This window comes from Thalassophryne amazonica, chromosome 3, assembly GCF_902500255.1.
Source record: "Thalassophryne amazonica chromosome 3, fThaAma1.1, whole genome shotgun sequence".
NCBI lineage: Eukaryota > Metazoa > Chordata > Actinopteri > Batrachoidiformes > Batrachoididae > Thalassophryne > Thalassophryne amazonica.
The window spans coordinates 82,950,793-82,969,986 of NC_047105.1; the positions used below are offsets into that span (position 1 = coordinate 82,950,793).

At 39.3% G+C, this 19,194-nt stretch overlaps 1 protein-coding gene across 4 annotated transcripts in view; it reads right to left on the reverse strand.

Annotated features, from left to right (window-relative positions):
- kif21b (kinesin family member 21B) overlaps positions 1–19,194 on the reverse strand; it is a 178,888-nt gene that overhangs the window by 95,936 nt on the left and 63,758 nt on the right. For all 4 annotated transcript variants that reach the window (XM_034166974.1, XM_034166975.1, XM_034166973.1 and 1 more), the window contains exons 2-3: positions 13,006–13,228; positions 8,698–8,880 (exon numbers count right to left, since the gene is read on the reverse strand). In XM_034166974.1, the coding sequence (XP_034022865.1) occupies positions 8,698–8,880; positions 13,006–13,228 (406 nt within the window). The remainder of the gene's footprint in view (positions 1–8,697; positions 8,881–13,005; positions 13,229–19,194) is intronic.

The following is a 19,194-nucleotide window of genomic DNA, read 5'->3' on the forward strand; positions in this document are numbered from 1 at the left end:
GGTCTACGAATACGCCAGTGTGAAAGGGGCTAAAGGCATGCTTGTGTAAATGGGCCTTTTGGTTCACCACACCCAGGGATATGTGTGAAACTTAACACCATATTACAATGCAGGCAACAAGCAGCATTTGGTGCCTCATTTAGGCACCGGGTCTGAGCACGGTTTGAAAAAAATAAATGCCCCGTCTTTTAATCACGGTAATATGGTACCTACTTTCTTTGACTCGGAGAGTGTCAGTGCTGAATTTCATTTCATACACGTGTTACTGGGCACATCCAGACTGTTCTGTCCGGTGTAGCAGACAGATTGGTCCGCCCCTAAAAAAAAAAAAAAAAAAAAATCGAGCCGCCTTTTGCATCTGCGCATGCGTCATTTCGGACCACAGCAGCATGTCTGAGAGTCTCTTCACCCAAAGCAATCAAATGGATTCATGGGATTATTAACATCAGATGATAAAGGTAAAACCTCTTAAATCATTCTAAAGTCAGTTTTAAGCAGAAACAAGGCCATTTTAAGCAGAAAATAGGCGAACTTCCGTGATGCTTTGAAATGTCCGATGTGCAGTGAATGCATCAGCTAGCAGCTTGTTTAGCTGCGGCGCTCTGATCGCTTCTGCCACCTTTAATGATGAAATAATGCTGAATTTATGTGGATTGACTGTTGTACTAAAGCTTCACATAGCAGATTCAGTAGTGTTATTGGCTTCTTTGGGCTTGGGGGCATCTGGGTTAGACTATCACACAGTGGGAACGCGTGCTGTGGTCAAACAAATCAGTATTCCAGATATTTTTGGAGAAGAAATTGGCATGTGCTTCAGACTAAAGACTGCAAAAAGAACAAAGGCCAGAGTCTGTCATGGTTGTGTCAGTGCCCTTGACAAGGTTAATTTCAGTGGTGGGCACACTTCCGATAACAGATCATTATCAAAGATAATGTTTTCTTTATCAGATTATCTTTTTAGATAACTTTAAAAACCATTATCGGACCAATTATCTTCCGATTAATCTTTGTCCGATAACTTTTAAACCGATAAACAAAATAAATAAAGCTGAACAGCGACAAGCATTTTTAAAATTAGTTTAGCACTCACCTGTTAAAAGTTTTGTAACAGACGCACAGCTATAACCTTTGCAAACAGAAGAGAGCCGCTTGTATAATAAGCATCTCAATCCTCTGCAGACAAAGGAGAAACAGCCCCAAAAGAAAAAAAAAAACATTTTCTTTAACACCATACCAATATGCTGGCGATATCACCTAAGACATCCAGAGGCATACATTTTTAACTTTTTGGACAAGTTATTTAAAATTACTGTCATGTCTGAAGTTTTATTAAGTGAAAATATCAGATATATGTTTTAGTTTTAAAGTAATGTGCTAATTTTTAAGGTTTTGTGAGCACATCCTGTGACCCGCAATGCATTTTGGGTAGGATGATGTAATCTCAGTACATCAACAGGACAAATGCATTTCAGACACTCTGTTCAGGCTCCACGGACAACAGCATTAAACTCTAGTGCCTAAAACTCTCTTGAATATATTCTCTGCGTTTATAGATGTTGGTTTTATTTGCATTTGTTAAATCCCACGCATTTTAAATGTAGCAGACAGGGATTACTGTATCTGGAATTTTGTTTTCAAGGCCTCTACTGCCATCTACTGGTCAGTAGTGTTCACTAAGTGTGTGGGAACCAGTAGATAGCAGTGTTCTATTTATTTTGACCCCGGTTATGTCAGGTGATTGTCAAATCAACTTTTTGGCTTTGCAAATGGCTTTTTGTGTGCAATGAATGTATACATTATACAAGTTTCACTTTTTTAATGGAATTACAACCTTATTTCTTTTTCAAATTATCCCATTTTTTGCATCCAGCCTTATTTCCTTTAGAAATTTCCTTGACAAATAATATCAGTCTATTAGGACGTCAGGTTATGTGTTACACATATACATGTGTGTGTATATATTTTCCAACTTATTCCCATTGATGAAACTTTTCATTTTCTGCCTGAAAGCTTATTAGATGAGTGTGTTCAGGGCTCCATTTGTTTACAAAATACACACACGTTACAGACCTTGAAATCCAACAGCAGGGATTGATATTATCCAAACATTCATGAACATACAAATTAACATGCTTACACTTTATCATGATTTTCTCCATTGTGAGATATAAAAGTGTCTTATCGTATCGTTCGTGTGTATATGCATTATAACGCAGCGCACGAGCGATGTTACGATATTCTTCAGAACAACAACATACGCAACATGCATCCAGCAGCATACACGTTGCTGTCATAGACAACTGCCTGTAAAGTTTTTTGGCAAGTTATAACTTTCTAAACAGTGTAATTTGTAATGAAAGCTGCTTCATTTGTGCGGCTCTATCGGCGCCATGTTTGTTTTTTCAGAGACAGCAGTAAGCTCCTCCTACCCCTCCAAACGGAGGGATTTGTAGCCCTTCGCCTTCCTCTCCGCCTCGCTCCAAAAAGAGACTCAGCCAGTGTTTAGCAGAGGCACTTTTACCCAGAATCCTTTGCGATCTGTGTTACAAAACCTCAGAATTAGTGCATTATTCAACATTAAAAGATATATGTTATATTTTAACTTTGTACAAATGACATAATTGACATTAATGGAGTTATTCTATCGGTATTAATGTTATTTATAATCAAAACCATAAGTCAGCATGACTATTTTTCAAGACCTGCGCCTGACCGGAGCATCGTAATTGATAGAGAGTTGGCTTTATGGCTGCTCTCGGTGTGCCTCTGTGCAGGGAGCGCTGTAGTAAACAAGAGCTTCCAGCAGGAGCCAAATGTTGAAAGAAAAGTGCTGTCTCATTGTTGGGGTCTGTTGTTCTTTTTAATATTATAAGCTATTAAATTTGTTCTACTAGTAGTTGTAGATGTGTCAGAGATAACAATGGAATTTATCTGTTATCAGTTATCTGTAACTTCCGATACATTTTTGGATGGTTTACTGTTTTATCTTTATCGAAGATAACTTTTCACTTATCTGATTATCTGTTATCGAAGTTAATTTTCTGGTTATCTGTGCCCACCACTGGTTAATTTACACTTCTGTGATGGCAGCATTAATGCAGAAAAGTACGCGATTTGAGCAACATACGAAGCATAAATTACTTCTCGTCATTAATACCTCACTGCTTACACAGGCAATGCCTCACTCTTGTCCATCTTCACTTCAGTGATGAGAAAAATGAGCGGTAACAGCCAACATTATTCTGGTGCCACACAGCACAGCAGCCATCTCTGCTCATCTCTCATCAATGTCTCACTTCCTGTTTGTGAAAGAGGGGGCTGATCCCACAACTCTACACTTACTACATTTGTCAGGTCTGTGGCCTGCCTGAACAGCAAGACTTAAGGGCCTTTAGTGTTGAATCAGAATCAGAAATGTTTTATTGCCATATGAGTGAACAAGTTCAGAACATTAGGAAACTGCTGCGGCACTTGGTGCTAACATAAAAGACAAAAATAAAAAAGAGCAGTAAAACAAGTAGTATATAATAAAACTTTACACTATACAATGTTACAAAATGTACAGAATGTATGAGTTAAGATTTTATATACACACACATATACACATATATATATATATACACATATACACATATATACATATACATACACACACACACACACACACCCATATATGATCCGTGCAGACAGCGTACATAACACAGGGTCGTTAGTGGTGATAGCAACAATGTAAAGTTCTAAAAGTTCTTGTTGAGGAGGCCAACAGCAGAGGGGGAAAAACTGTTCTTATGGCGGGAGGCTCTGGTCCGAAGGGACCGTAGCCTCCTGCCTGAGGGGAGGAGGTCGGAAAGGCTATATCCAGGGTGAGAAGGATCGGCTCTGATCCGACCTGAACGGCCCAGTGTCCTGGAGATGCACAGGTCCTGAAGAGATGGAAGGTTGCAGCCAATCACCTTCTCTGCAGAGCGAACAATGCGCTGTAGTTTCTGTATGTCCCTGGTGGTGGCTCCAGCGTACCATACACTGATGGAGGTGGTGAGGATGGACTCGATGATGGCAGTGTAAAACTGCACCATGATCCTTGCTAACAGGTTGAATTTCTTCAACTGCAGCAGGAAGTACATCCTCTGCTGGGCCTTCTTGACAACAGAACTAATGGTGGACGCCCACCTGAGGTCCTGGGTTAGAGTGATTCCCAGGAAACAGAAGGTGTCCACTATGGTGATGGGGGTGTTTGCCAGGGTAATGAAGGGGAGAGGGGCTGTGTTCTTCCTAAAGTCCACAATAATCTCCACTGTCTTCTCAGTGTTCAGTACCAAGTTGTTATAGCTGCACCAGGACAACAGTAGTTGGACCTCCAGCCTATAGGCAGACTCATCCCCATCAGAGATGAGTCTGATAAGGGTGGTGTCATCTGCAAACTTGATAAGCTTGACAGACTGGTGATCAGAGGTGCAGCAGTTGGTGTACAGGGAGAAAAGCAGAGGAGAGGACACAGCCCTGAGGAATACCGATACTGGTGGTCCGGGAGCCCGACACATTCTTCCCCAGCCTCACGTGCTGCTTCCTATTCTTCAGGAAGTTGCAATCCACCTGCAGGTAGAATCAGGCATGTTCATCTGGGGAAGAATATCTTGGAGAAGATCTGGGAGGATGGTATTGAAGGCAGAACTGAAGTCCACAAACAGGATCCTAGCATAGGTTCCTGGGGAGTCCAGATGCTGCAGAATGAAGTGCAAAGCCAGATTGATGGCGTCATCCACAGACCTATTGGCTCTGTAAGCAAACTCAGCCGAGTATCTGCAGTTTTCATTAGATCATTACAAGGGTTTGGTGCGCCCTGCTCCATAATCTGTTTAAGTGGATACTCCATGTAATGTGGAGTTGCCTCAGGAAGGGCATCTGGCACAAAACCTGTGCCAAATCAAAATGTCAATAAAAACAGAATACAATGTGCAAATCCTCTTCAACCTATATTCAATTGAATACACCATAAAGACAAGATATTTAATGTTCAAACTGATAAACTTTATTGTTTTGTGCAAATATTTGCTGATTTTGAAATGGATGCCTGCAACACATTTCAAAAAAAGTTGGGACAGTGGTATGTTTACCACTGTGTTACATCACCTTTCCTTCTAACAACACTCAACCGTTTGAGAACTGAGGACACCAACTGTTGAAGCTTTGTAGGTAGAATTCTTTCCCATTCATGCTTGATGTACGACTTCAGTTGTTCAACAGTCCGGGGTCTCCATTGTCATATTTTGCGCTTCATAATGCGCCACATATTTTCAATGGGCAACAGGTCTGGACTGCAGGCAGGCCAGTCTAGTACCCGCACTCTTTTACTATGAAGCCACACTCTTGTAACATGTGCAGAATGTGGCTTGGCATTGTCTTGCTGAAATAAGCAGGGATGTCCCTGAAAAAGCCATTGCTTGGGTGGCAACATGTATTGCTCCAAAACCTGGATGTACCTTTCAGCATTGATGGTGCCATCACAGATATGTCAGCTGCCCATGCCATGGGCACTAACACACCCCCATACCATCACAGATGCTGGATTTTGAACTTAACACTGGTAACAATCTGGATGGTCTTTTTCCTCTTTTGTCCGGAGGACACGACGTCCATGATTTCCAAAAACAACTTGAAATGTGGACTCAGACCACAGCACACTTTTCCACTTTGCATCTGTCCATTTCAAATGAGCTCAGGCCCAGAGAAGGAGGCGGCGTTTCTGGATGTTGTTGATGTATGGCTTTCCCTTTGAATGGTAGAGTTTCAACTTGCACTTGTAGATGTAGTGACGAACTGTGTTAACTGACAATGGTTTTCTGAAGTGTTCCTGAGCCCACGCAGTAAGGTCCTTTACAGAATATGTCGGTTTTTAATGCAGTGCCGCCTGAGGGATCGAAGGTCATGGGCATTCAGTGTTGGTTTTCGGTCTTGCCACTTACATGTGGAAAGTTCTCGAGATTCTCTGAATTTTCTAATTATATTATGCACTGTCGATGATTGAATCCCTAAATTTCTTGCAATTAAACACTGAGAAACATTGATCTTAAACTGTTGGACTATTTTTTTCATGCAGGTGATCCTCGCCACATTTTTGTTTGTGAACAGCTGAGACATTTGGGGATGCTCCTTTTATACCCAATCATGAGTGTCCTCAGTTCCCAAACACTTATTGAGTGTTGTTAGAAGGAAAAGTGATGTAACACAGTGGAAACATACTACTGTCCCAGCTTTTCTGAAATGTGTTGCAGACATGCATTTCAAAATGAGCAAATATTTGTACAAAAACAATACAGTTTATCAGTTTGAACCTTAAATATCTCGTCTTTGTGGTGTATTCAATTGAATAAAGGTTGAAGAGGATTTGTAAATCATTGTATTCTGTTTTATTTACATTTTACACAACATCCCAACTTCACTGGAATTGGGGTTGTACCTTGGATCTGCTATGGCGACCCCAAGTGAATAAAGGGAGCAGCAGAAGGGATTTACTTTTAAGTAGCCGGTGTCAGTTAAAGCGCTAAACAAGGGAAAAAGTACAACAGACTTTTGCATGAACTGATAAACAAAACTAATCAACACAGCACATTTACATCACATAAACTAGCATGTGTCTAAATGTAAATCTACTCCAGAGTAGTGATTTACTGTTTATGCACCCACTGTGTAACAAAACAGAATTCTGTGTAATCACTTAAATGCAACACACAATTACATCCACCAAGGACGTAATAATACCTGCGTTTATTTGTCTGTCTGTTAGCAGCATTACGTCAAAACTACTCCAGCGATTTTGACGAGATTTTCGCCACAGATAGATATTAGGCTATGGAAGAACTCATTAAATTTTGGAGCTGATCCTGTTCCGGATTCTGGATGAAGTTTCACTTTATATAATCTTTGAAGGATTACGTCAAAACTACTTCACAGATTCCCACCAAATTTGTACCACAGATACACATTAGGCCATGGAAGACTCCATTAAATTTTGGAGGTGATCTGGATCCGAATCTGGATTCTGGATCAAGATTTCCCATACAGGCTTTCAAGGATTACATCAAAACTACTTAATGGATTCTCACCAAATTTGTACCAAAGATACATATTAGGCCATGGAAGACTCCCCTGAATTTTGGAGGTGATCGGGAGCCTGGATCAAGATTTCACTTTACATAGGCTTTGGAGGATTACTTCAAAACTACTTCACAGATTCTCACCAAATTTGCACCACAGATAGATATTAGGGCATGGAAGACTCCATTGCATTTTGGAGGTGATCCAGATCGGGGGATGTCGTAAGTCTGTGATTGTGCTTGGTTTTTTTTGTTCTTTGTTACCTCCGCCAAGGAGGTTATGTTTTCAGTCGCGTTTGTTTGTTTGTCTGTTTGTCAGCAGGATAACTCAAAAGGTTTTGAAAGGATTTTGATGAAATTTTGTGGAGTGGTTGGAAATGACAAGAGGAACAAGTGATTAAATTTCAGTGGTGATCCGGATCAAGATCCGGAGCCATAAAGTTTTTAAAGGATTCGTCACCATTGTGGGATAGGGGGAATTTTGACATTCTAGTTTCTAACTCCAAAAAACAAGGCAGAAAGGCTTGAAAAAAAATAGGGTGCAACATAGTCAAATGTTCTATCAAACAACAAAGTGTGGTGATGATCGGATCCGGATTCCGGATCTGGTGATCCAGAATATGCAAAAATATAGGGAAAATAGAAAATGTGTCAGTGTGAGGTGACAAATGAAGCTAGAGATGCACAACTAACACCAAAATGTAGCTAAATCTGTACTGATTCAGTAAGGTGTCATCAGATTTGATGTAGCTTCAAATGTTACGGAGCTAGATCCAGAAGAAAACCGCCATTACCGAAAAATCGTCTTTATACAATAACTAAGGTGTTCATAAATGTTAAAAAATTATATATTTGCAGTTTAGTTGAATAATAAATTTAATTTTGTCTCTTATTTGTTTTTGCCTACAAGCACAAGCAATATCAATATCAGTGCTCAGATGACAGTAGCTTCTGGGAAAGGTGCAAGTTGCAATAAACTGTGATGCCAAGCGCTAAGGATACATGCTATCCAGTCATAGCAGATGAAACATTTTTTACTACTGAGCAAACATCACTGTTACACTTTTTTAGGTTCAATGATTTCACGGCGTGTAGATGTGATGGCGTCAGTGACCCCATGGCCTTGGCGGAGGTTTGCACTCTGAGTGCTTCTAGTTGTGAATGTTTCTGTTGCTGCCAGAAAAAGCATTAATCCAAAACAGTGATTAAAAGCAGTATATAAACTGAACTCTGACCTATTTAGACATTAAACTTTTATTACTGCAATGTACACGACTGCCAACATCTGTGCTGATGTAATACAAGCTCAGACTCAATTAAATTGAACATACCAACATCCAAATAAATGTTTGACCAAAACTAGACATGAAACTTTAATGTGGATTTTTGCTGCCCATTACAAGCACTTTTTAGTGGCCGTGCACGGGCGTCCATGCAGGGCTGCACACTGATCTTTTACCCTTCTTTGTCACTTTAGATTTGGTGTTAATGCAGACAACCTGGAGTAAAATCTATCACAGAAAACACATACAGGTGCCTAACAAACAAAATTGGTGCCTATAAAAATGCTGGTATGTGCAATGTTGTGCATGTGTGTACACACCTCTAGGAATTGGGCGCTGACTTTAAATTCAGGTGGTTGAATGCCGGCCTCCTGCGCGCACAGCTTCCTGCTCTGGATTCCCTCAAACAGCTGGTGAACAGCACGTGGAATGATGCCCTGCTCCTGCTGACTCAGACTCACATCAAAGCCCGTCCCCATAGTGTAGGTCTTCCCTGAACCCGTCTGAAACAAGTTTCATCAAGTATGATGTGGTCATATTCATCCTCCAAGCACAATGTATCATATGACATGCATGTCATCATTTGATGCACATATTGGTAATTGCAATTACGTCCATCTGCACGTGTGTGTGTGTGTGTGTGTGTGTGTGTGTGTGTGTGTGTGTGTGTGTGTGTGTGTGTGTGTATACACACACGTGCAGCCTTCCAATTATACTGCCATTCCTCTGGTTTTAAATACAACTTGTTTGATACTTGATAACAGGAAAAAAGAATATGAAATTTAAGCCATATTTAAATGGAAAATTTGCACCAGTTTTACAAAATATGACTCCTTAAGCTGCAGGCTGAGAAAATATGAACTCAAATATACATTTTAAAGTTAAATCGTGCAAGCAAGTAGATTAATCTCGTCAATTAAATATATTTGATATATATTATAATAGCCTAGTGGCTTCTGTGTGCGTGTATATGTGTGTGCATGTGTATGGCTTTAATCACAGAGAAACTGGGGAAAGCTGAAATTTTCCATTTGGTATGATTATGTATGTTGAGTCAAGGATGAATGCTGTGAAAACAGAAAGTTGATAGGACTAATATGTACAGAGAAATAAGCAATATTAGTCAACAACAGTGAACAATGGACATTGTGCTGCAGTGCACCATGGGAGTTCATGGTTTGGAGGTTTTAAATGTTATTGTGGTTCATGTTACAACCCCAATTCCAAAGAAATTGGGACGTTGTGTAAAATGTAAATAAAAACAGAATACAATGATTTGCAAATCCTCTTCAACCTATATTCAATTGAATACACAACAAAGACAAGATATTTAATGTTCAAACTGATAAACTTCATTTTTCTGCAAATATTTGCTCATTTTGAAATGGATGCCTGCAACATATTTCAAAAAAGCTGGGACAGTGGTATGTTTACCACTGTGTTACATCACCTTTCCTTCTAACAATACTCAATAAGCATTTGGGAGCTGAGGACACTAATTGCTGAAGCTTTGCAGGTGGAATTCTTTCCATTCTTGCTTTATGTACAACTTCAGTTGTTCAACAGTCTGGGGTCTCTGTTGTCGTATTTTGCACTTCATAATGTGCCACATTTTCAATGGGCAACAGGTCTGGACTGCAGGCAGGCCAGTCTAGTACCTGCAATCTTTTACTATGAAGCCACGCTGTTGACGCTTATTGAGTGTTGTTAGAAGGAAAGGTGATGTAACACCGTGGTAAACATACCACTGTCCCAGCTTTTTTGAAACGTGTTGTTGGCATCCATTTCAAAATGCACACATATTTACACAAAAACAAAGTCTATCAGTTTGAACATTAAATATCTTGTCTTTGTGGTGTATTCAATTGAATATAGGTTGAAGAGGATTTGCAAATCATTGTATTCTGTTTTTATTTACATTTAACACTATGTCTCAACTTCATTGGAATTAAGGTTGTAGTTTAACAGTGTTGTTAGTGTTACTGATTTATTGTGTTTTTGTAGTTCAACTGGTTTAATCAGTTTAGTTAAGTGTCATGTTGCCGTTACCATGCGTGACAAATGTAGTGCGTTTGATGTCTTCCGCCACCGTCTCTGAGGGTGTATAAAAATAAAAGCACCTGTTTGTGGCAGAATGCAGAACAGACAAAAGCTTTGGCTCGGTTTTTGTTCTTCTGCGCAGTTTGCCACAATATATTAGAAGAGAAGTGGCATCTGTGTACATGTATGCGTGCATGCGCGCGTGTAACTTCGATCACGGACAAACTGGGGAGAGCTGACATTTGCCGTTTGGTACGCTTATGTAATTTGGGTCAAGGAGGAACGCCGCCAAAACGTAACACTGATAGGACTATTTTTTTTTTTTTGGGGGGGGGGGGGGGGGGGTTTACTATGGATATTAGCTAATAACACTGAACAATGGATGTTGATAATTACATTCTGGGCTCACATGCCATTCCAGCAGGTGGCAGTAAATCATCTATACACTAAATGCAAGTGCAAGCATTTTTATTTATCAAGTTCAATGTAAGTACATAATATAATTGTAAATACATTAAAAATACATGGATGACACATGGATGACCATTGTGACATTTAAAAATCAAATGACAAAATAGAAGTAATAATAAAACAAAAATAATAACAACAATACTACTAATAATAAAAGTGTGTATATGATAACTTAATTTATAAATACATGAAGACAGTAAATTAACATCAAAAATTATGTAATTAACAGGAAATTAAAGGGCTGAGTTCTTCTTCTATAAAGTGTTGAGGTCTAAGGTTATAAAAACATTCTGGACTCACACGCCATTCCAACTCATAGAAACTTTGCATAATTTATTACAACCCTTGAAAAATACGAGCTACCTATTTTATAAACACTATCCAATCTAGAGCCTGGGATCCCCACAGGCAACATACTAGTATATATATATATATATATATATATATATATATATATATATATATATATATATATATATATATATATATATATATATATATATATATATATATATATATATATATATATATATATATATATATATATATATTAGGGCTGGGCAACATTAACGCGCTAACGTTGCGTTAATTATTGAGGTCATTATCACCGACAATTTTGTTCCTCCCCTTAACGCTGCGTTTTTGTTTTTTGTTTTTTTTTAGCCTTTTATGACTGTTGCTCGTTGCCTTTTATTTTGAAAGCGTCAGTCAGGGGCGAGCTTATGCTGCTGCTTCCTGCTGATAGCTGAGTTCACACAGAAAACGACACGAGGATCGAGAAAAGTACAGGCTATGCAATGCACAACAAAAAAATGCAGAAAGACGCCGAACTTTTGAATGGACATTTTCGGTACAAAGTTCTACAGGATCAGGCACAGATCCAGACCGGTTTGGACAGATGCAGCTGCATCAGTCAAATTTTTTTTTACGCATCGTTCGTCATCGGTAAAAAAAAAAAAAACATCTTGAATAATCTCGAATAGCCGAACGTGCCCCCGCGGTGAACACAGCTTTTCGGTGGTTTTCATGTCAACCTATAGTCCGTAAATTATACAGATTTTTCCGAGTTTCAGAGTCATACGGATGTACAAATAAAGTCGGATATTCAGGGTTTGGTCTGTAATAAACTATTTCTGCAGCGCGGCTCCACTTTGAAACCATGAACCATTGAAGCAATGCTTCGATCCAGTAGCTCGTTGGTTCTTTGAGTCACTGCTCTTCAGAAACGGCAAGCCGCTTCTTAACCCCTCGCAAAGCCATTAAAATATCGTCAGTCACTTTTGTGTGGATTAAAGTCACTAACTGGGACTCTTGTCTTGTTGCTGTCAAGAAACGAGAATCGTCCTCCGTTCCGTTCACACAGCTCGAAACGCTGCGCGGCTGAGAGAGTCCGGTCGGAATTAATAACTTCAAAATGAATCGCCGCTTTAAATAAAATGACACCTCTTTCCAAATGTAATACAGACAAGAAATTACAATCGACTAAAACTTTTTTTTCCTCCCAAAATGAAACGTGCTGTATTTTCTTTTCAAATTACATCCTGAAGTGAAGCACAGCAGCTGTAAGCTCAGCTCAGATATATGGCAAAACACATTCATGCCAATGTCTGAAAGGAAATGCTTTTGACAAAAACTACAGATTTTGTTTATTCCTATTTATGTCCAGAGATCAAGGATTCACCATGTAGAGTTCATTATGTACAAAGTTTAAGGATCCAGTGACCAAATTCATATTTATTTACTTTAAGACTCAAAATGTTCAATTTCAATTCAATTTAATTGGCTTATAAAGTGCCAAATCACAACAAAATCTAAATATACTAAAACAAATACATCACAATTGTATGTATGTATTGTATGCAATGTTCATTTACATTTTCAAATTTATGCAATGTTCATTTACATTTTCAAATAAAACTGTGCTTTTAAGGGGCTTTTGAATTCATTTTTGGGTTTCACATATACCATGCGATTAATCATGATTAATCACAGAAAGTCATTGAGTTAATGCGATTAAGATTTTTTATGTTTGCCCACCCCTAATATATAAATATATATATGTGTGTGTGTGTGTCCCCCCTCTTCCATCCTTACCAGAAATGGCGTATTTGACATACCTGACCATAAGCAAACACAGTGGCGTTGTAGCCTTCAAAGCATCCCTCGATGAGCTTGTCCACACAGGTCTGGTAAATTTGGCATTGCTCAGAGTCTATGTCAAACACAAAGTCATAGGTGAAGGCCTTGTCCTTTCCCAGAAGGACTTGTGGTTCTCCAGGTGTGACCAGTGTACACACATGACAGCCTTCTATCTTCTCGTTGGCCATCTGAGGACGAATCCTTTGAAGACAGAGAAAAGAGCAAAAGAGACAAAGAGAGACTGAATGAATAAAAGCTTACAAGAGGTACACAACAGATCAAATATGCTGAGTGGATGACCTGTCAGTGACAAAATACAACTGAGTGACGGCATCTGTGTGAAAAATATATGTAAATGAAACAAAACAGATTGACAATATATAACACAACCTATCTTTAGTTCTTCAACACTCCAAGGGTGTAATAGCAAGAATGACAAGGGGGAACACAGAATTAACAGCTGAGAGTGAGCCAAACAATGACCATTTAAATGTGACCTTAAATAATCTATAAATGTTTTATTGCTGCAGGCCATCAAGCACATCTGAAGGAGAAAATCAAACGTCATTTGAGTATTTGTTCTGCAAAGATTTTGACAACTGCTGGCATAGTGGACAGTCTCAGCACATTAATGCTATTTGTGATGACTCATACAATGGGAGGGTCAAAAACTAACATCCTCTGCTGGATAAAATTGCATTTTTGGGGAACAAGAAATTTATGTAGGAGACTCCAGCTCAGATTTTAGGTTTTCTTTTCAAACAGCTTCTTTAAAAGCTTCTTTAAAAAAGCTTTACTCTACCAAAAAGAGGCAACTTGCAAATTAACAGGCATACAAGGTCTGTTATAAAAGTATCCGACCTTTTTATTTTTTGCAAAAACCTGATGGGTTTGAATCACATGTGCTTGCATGAGCCAACCTTGAACCTTCGTGCGCATGCATGAATTTTTTCACGCCTGTGGATTGCGTCCTTTGCTGCCAAGCAGCCTTTATGTGAGGACGTGTTGTGCTCATCAGATTCGCATTGCAAGGAAAATGGCGGAACAACTGGAGCAGAGCGACTGCATCAAATTTTGCCAGAAACTGGGAGACAACCAGGTGAAACCATTCGGAAGATTCAGACGGCTTTCCCAGGTGGGCATCATTTTTTGGAGTCCAGCATGTCCTGTGAGACTTCAACACGAAGTTGCTTTTGCTCCGCCGTCAGCAGCTTCGTGACAAAGCCTTCAGTACAAATTTCGCCGCCATTCTTTTCATGGCCAAATCTTCTGTCACAGTGTATCCACCTCTTCCGCAATTTCTTGGATAGTCACACAACAGTCCCGCATCACCACAGCGTTCACTTTGGAATGATCTGGTCATTTCAGCGTGTTGACCGACCGGAGCGCGGCTCGCTCTCCACCGTTGTGCGGACATCTTTAAACCGGTTGTACAGCTCCTTAATCTGTGTGATGCCCATAGGATCGTCACCGAAAGCTGTGTGAATCTTCCAAATGGTTTCCACCTGGCTGTCGCCCAGTTTCTGGCAAAATTTGATGCAGTCGCGCTGCTCCAGTCGTTCCGCCATTTTCCTTGCAATGAAAATCCAACGATAACACAACATGTCCTCACACAAAGGCTGCTTGGCAGCAAATGACGCAATCGACAAGTGTGAAAAAGTTCACGCATGCGCATGAAGGTTCAAGGTTGGCTCATGCAAGCACATGTGATTCAAATCAATCAGGTTTTTGCAAAAAATAAAAAGGTCGGATACTTTTCTAACAGACCTCCTAAGCTTTTGTATCCACCTACTCTCCAATCAAACCCACTGAAACTTGTAGCACCGTCAAAGATGTCATTCATGTTTTGGTGGTGTCCCTCACAGGCCACCTTGGTCTATGCAGATTTTTTACACTGTCCATTTCTTAATGTCTATCACTGAACCTCAAAAAATATCCAAATCTTGAAACTACGTCTATACTGTACCGTTTCTGTGGCATAAAACTTGTGCCAACTCCCAATGTGGATCTGTGTTTGATCCCTTGTGACAACCCTGTACATCCAGGTCCATCTGAAAGACCTTTAAGCTTCTGACCTGCAGCCATTTGTCCAATTACCTTCAGACCATAATAAATGGTGGACCAAACAAAAAAACTGGTCCAAAACTTGCCATTTCTGAAATTTCCACTCAAGTTTGGATGCAGTTACCCTCAAATTAAAACTAAAAATCTGCACCATGAAGTCATATACATTATTTCTTGTCCCAGATCATAATCACCAACTGACAGTGATTTTAGAAAAGAAATGTCTTTTTTCCCCCCTTTCTGAGTGTGGTCCCAAACTGATTCCACTTTATCACAGCTATGTTTTGCTAACAACAATGTGTGCTTCACAACTGTGTTGTTGGAGAGAAAAACAGCCAAAGAACTGAGTGGGCTAAGAGAATGTGCACTGATGATACTACTGAAAACATCTCCTGAGGCCCATACAGAGAATTAGACAATATGCAGAAAATTTGCTAAACGTGTTGCTATTTTAAGAATATCTGGCTGTAAGGGCATAGTAATAGGTGTCTGCCAGATAAAAAGAGTCATTAACAGTATTAAAGCGGCTGCTGCTCTCGTCTCAGGATTACAGATGACTTTTTCTTCCCGCCAGGTAGTTCAGTAGAGTTAACTGCATTCACCCGTTATCCCATTTATAAAACAATTCAAAGTTAGAGGAGTTCAAAGGAAACCTGCAACAGCACTCAAACATTTTGGCAGTCAAAGGACAGAATGAGAGGTGATTATTTAAACTGCTGCAGGCTGATTATATTAGTGCACGTTATATTGTGGGTAGAGCTCCATCAATATAATGATGAGACAATAATCAAATCAATCAATCAAATTTTATTTATAAAGCCCTTTTACAACACACAAGGTGCACAAAGTGCTTTCCATTAAAATCAAACAAGGAAAAGACAGTGTGCATAAACAGTTAACATTCAAAAAAAAATAAAATAAATAATAATAAATAAATAATGTAATATAATATCAGTAGATATGAGCCTTTCACAAACAAACTGGTATCTTTGTTATTTTTGCCAATATGAAAATTTTTATTTTACCAAATAAACAAGACTCCACTGAATTTTGGAGGTGATCCAGATCTGGATCCAGATTCTGGCTCAGGATTCTACTTTATATAGGCTTTGAAGGATTACATCAAGACTAATTCATGGATTCTCACCAAATTTGCACCACAGATACATATTACACCATGGAAGACTATTAAATGTCGGAGGTGATCCAGATCCAGATTGGCGGATGTCAGAAATCTCTGATTGCTCTTGTTTGTAATAAAGTTCATTTTTAAACTGTAAAACATCAATTACATTTCATAATGGTTTGAGAAAATGTTCTGAATAATTTCCATCATGTGTATGTGTGTGTGTGTGTGTGTGTCTGTAAGTAATATGTAATACATACACACATAAGTGAGTGATTTTATTTCAATAGGGACACAAACAGTGAAAATTCATGTCCTGGTCTGTAAATTTTTAGTAGGTTAGTGCAGGAAAAAAAAAATTGCCAAATTACAAAGCAGATTAAGCCTCAAAAAGCTCCAAGATATTAGATATGAATTTCAATTTTTTTTTTTCTTTTTTTTGGTACTGCAACATTTAACATCAGTTCTGCTTTGATTCAGCAATGTCTCAAATCGAGGTGGAGTCATTGTTAGGCTCATATTTAACTATATTTTCCTTAACCATAACCCGAGGAACAGTTGTCTTAACCCAGTGTTGTCCAAAGTATTCCAGAAAGGGCCAAGAGGGTGCAGGTTTTCTTTGCAGCCACCGACTCCAGCAGGTGATTTCATTGATGAACTCATCCAATCTGCTCAAACTGATGTTCATCAGTGAATATCCGTTTTAACTATTCGTTATATACATATACATACATACATATATATACACACACACACACACACACACACACGGTATAGTATTGTAGTATTGGTAACCAATGCAGTGACTTTCAGAGGCACAATGGACACAGTGGAGCAGTAATCACTTTAAGATGTGCAGAAAAGCCATGAGCCACGATTGGTTCTATATCGCCACAAGTTACAACCCCAATCTCCAGGGGATGCAAAAGAACTCGCCCACACATGGAGACCACAGAGAGTCCCCTAAGAAGCTGCAACCAAGGCACTTGTGCCATCACACCTTGAAGTCACACGCAGCAATTCTGAAGACAAACGTCCAAAAACAAGCCAGCACAACAGCCCTGAAGAAGTCAAAGGCCTTAAAACAGTCACATTCGCCAACACAGACTCAGAAAACTATGAAAAACTTTACAGTTAAGAATGTCGACTGTAGACACACTGATCTATTTTAAATCTTCAGCTCTCTCTAAGAATAACATCAGTAAAAGCACAGATACACAAGTGCTCACTCACTCATCATCAACCGCTTATTCCAATTAAGGGTCACGGGGGGCAGGGGTGTGTGTGGGAGCTGGAGCCTATCCCGGCAGTCACGGGGCGTGAGGTGGGGTAAACCCTGGACAGGACGTCAGTCTGTCGCAGAGCCACATGTAGACAAACACATTCACTACCTGCACGCACATCTACGGACAATTAAAATTTTCCAGTTCACCTGACCTGCATGTCTGGATGTGGGAGGAAGCCGGAGCACCTGGAGGGAACCCACGCAAACACGAGGAGAACACGCAAACTCCATGTACGTGTATTGAGCGAATTACAGAAACTGCATGTGCAGAACTTTTTTCTGTGTTCGGCACTCACTTTGTAACTCTGCATTCCTCCTGAGAAGTTTTAGCAAAGGACTGGATACTGTTAGTTCAGCCCATGTGCACAGCACAAGAAACACCAACAGACCAGAGCTTTGTTGTCCTCTGTCATTAAAGTCTGCTGTTTGGGAACAATATGGTTCTTCGTTTAATAATTATGACGATGGACAAAGACACGAACATTCTAGTTAGCATTTAATTGCAGATACACACAGCATGTTTCCAACTTTTCACATGTAAGGATTTTGTACTCGTATGTTCTAATTGTATGCATTTCCAAAAACATTTTTAAACAAATCATTTGTCCTAGTGTTGAGGATCTCCACAACTGGCAAAGCCCAAGGGGATGCCCACATTTCACCTGGCTATGGCAGATAGATGGCTACTTTCGGGCAGTGGGGATAGACCGATTGTCTTGATAGTTGCCATGCAGGACCCGGGGTGATTCTGTAATGTGGTGGATGTGCTGACAGCATGTACTCCCGCATCTGACTAAAACCACAAGTAATCTTGGTTTTGGTCACAAGGATCACACAAGGATCAGACAAGGATCTTGAGATTTTAACTGCTGGGTGAGTGGAGCGCATTTGTGGATGTTGTCTTGGAATCTGAGACATTTCATTATGATTTCATTGTTTTCAAATTATTTCCATTATTTTCTATAGTTCTGTAGAGAAACCAAGAAATTTACAAAAAAGACTAGCTAATTAATCACAAATGGGAATGCAGTAACCCTTAGATTCAGCACTGAATTGCACCTGTTGACTGCAAATTTTGAAGAAATATGAAAAAATAGAAATACTTGTAACTGTCATTTTGTCATTTTTCTGTTCCAGATTTTAACTAATTCCTCACCAATTCCTCCACCCTTCTAACCCAGAAGTAAAAAGTGACAATACGACTGTCTAAAGCTATAGGGCCTTTCAAATTTCACAAAACTGAGAAAATTTGGATTCTACTGAAATTCAAGCATTATCATGTAGGTTTATTTCTCTAACATGTTGCAAAATTACAGCTCATTTTAATGAAGAGGACATTTATCAGAGGGGAAATTCCATAGTGAATATTGTCTTTTCCTTCATTGCCATCATACAGACTAAATACAGGAGAAAGCACATGTGTGCATGTGTGAGGTTTTGAGATTACCCATGATCCATCTTACATTAACATCATTAAGATTTCTTGTAAATCACTTACAATTCTACCAAATGTTGGTCAAAGCATCTGATCCCTTGAATTTCTCCACCTCAGGGGTTGAAATTCTAAATTGTTTCCAGACCACATGAATTTTGATCATATTGGCAATATCATATTATGAATCCCTCATCTAAATGATAAGGAATAAAAATGTAGTGGTGACAAAGAAAATTTGTTTAATGACTTAAAAACTC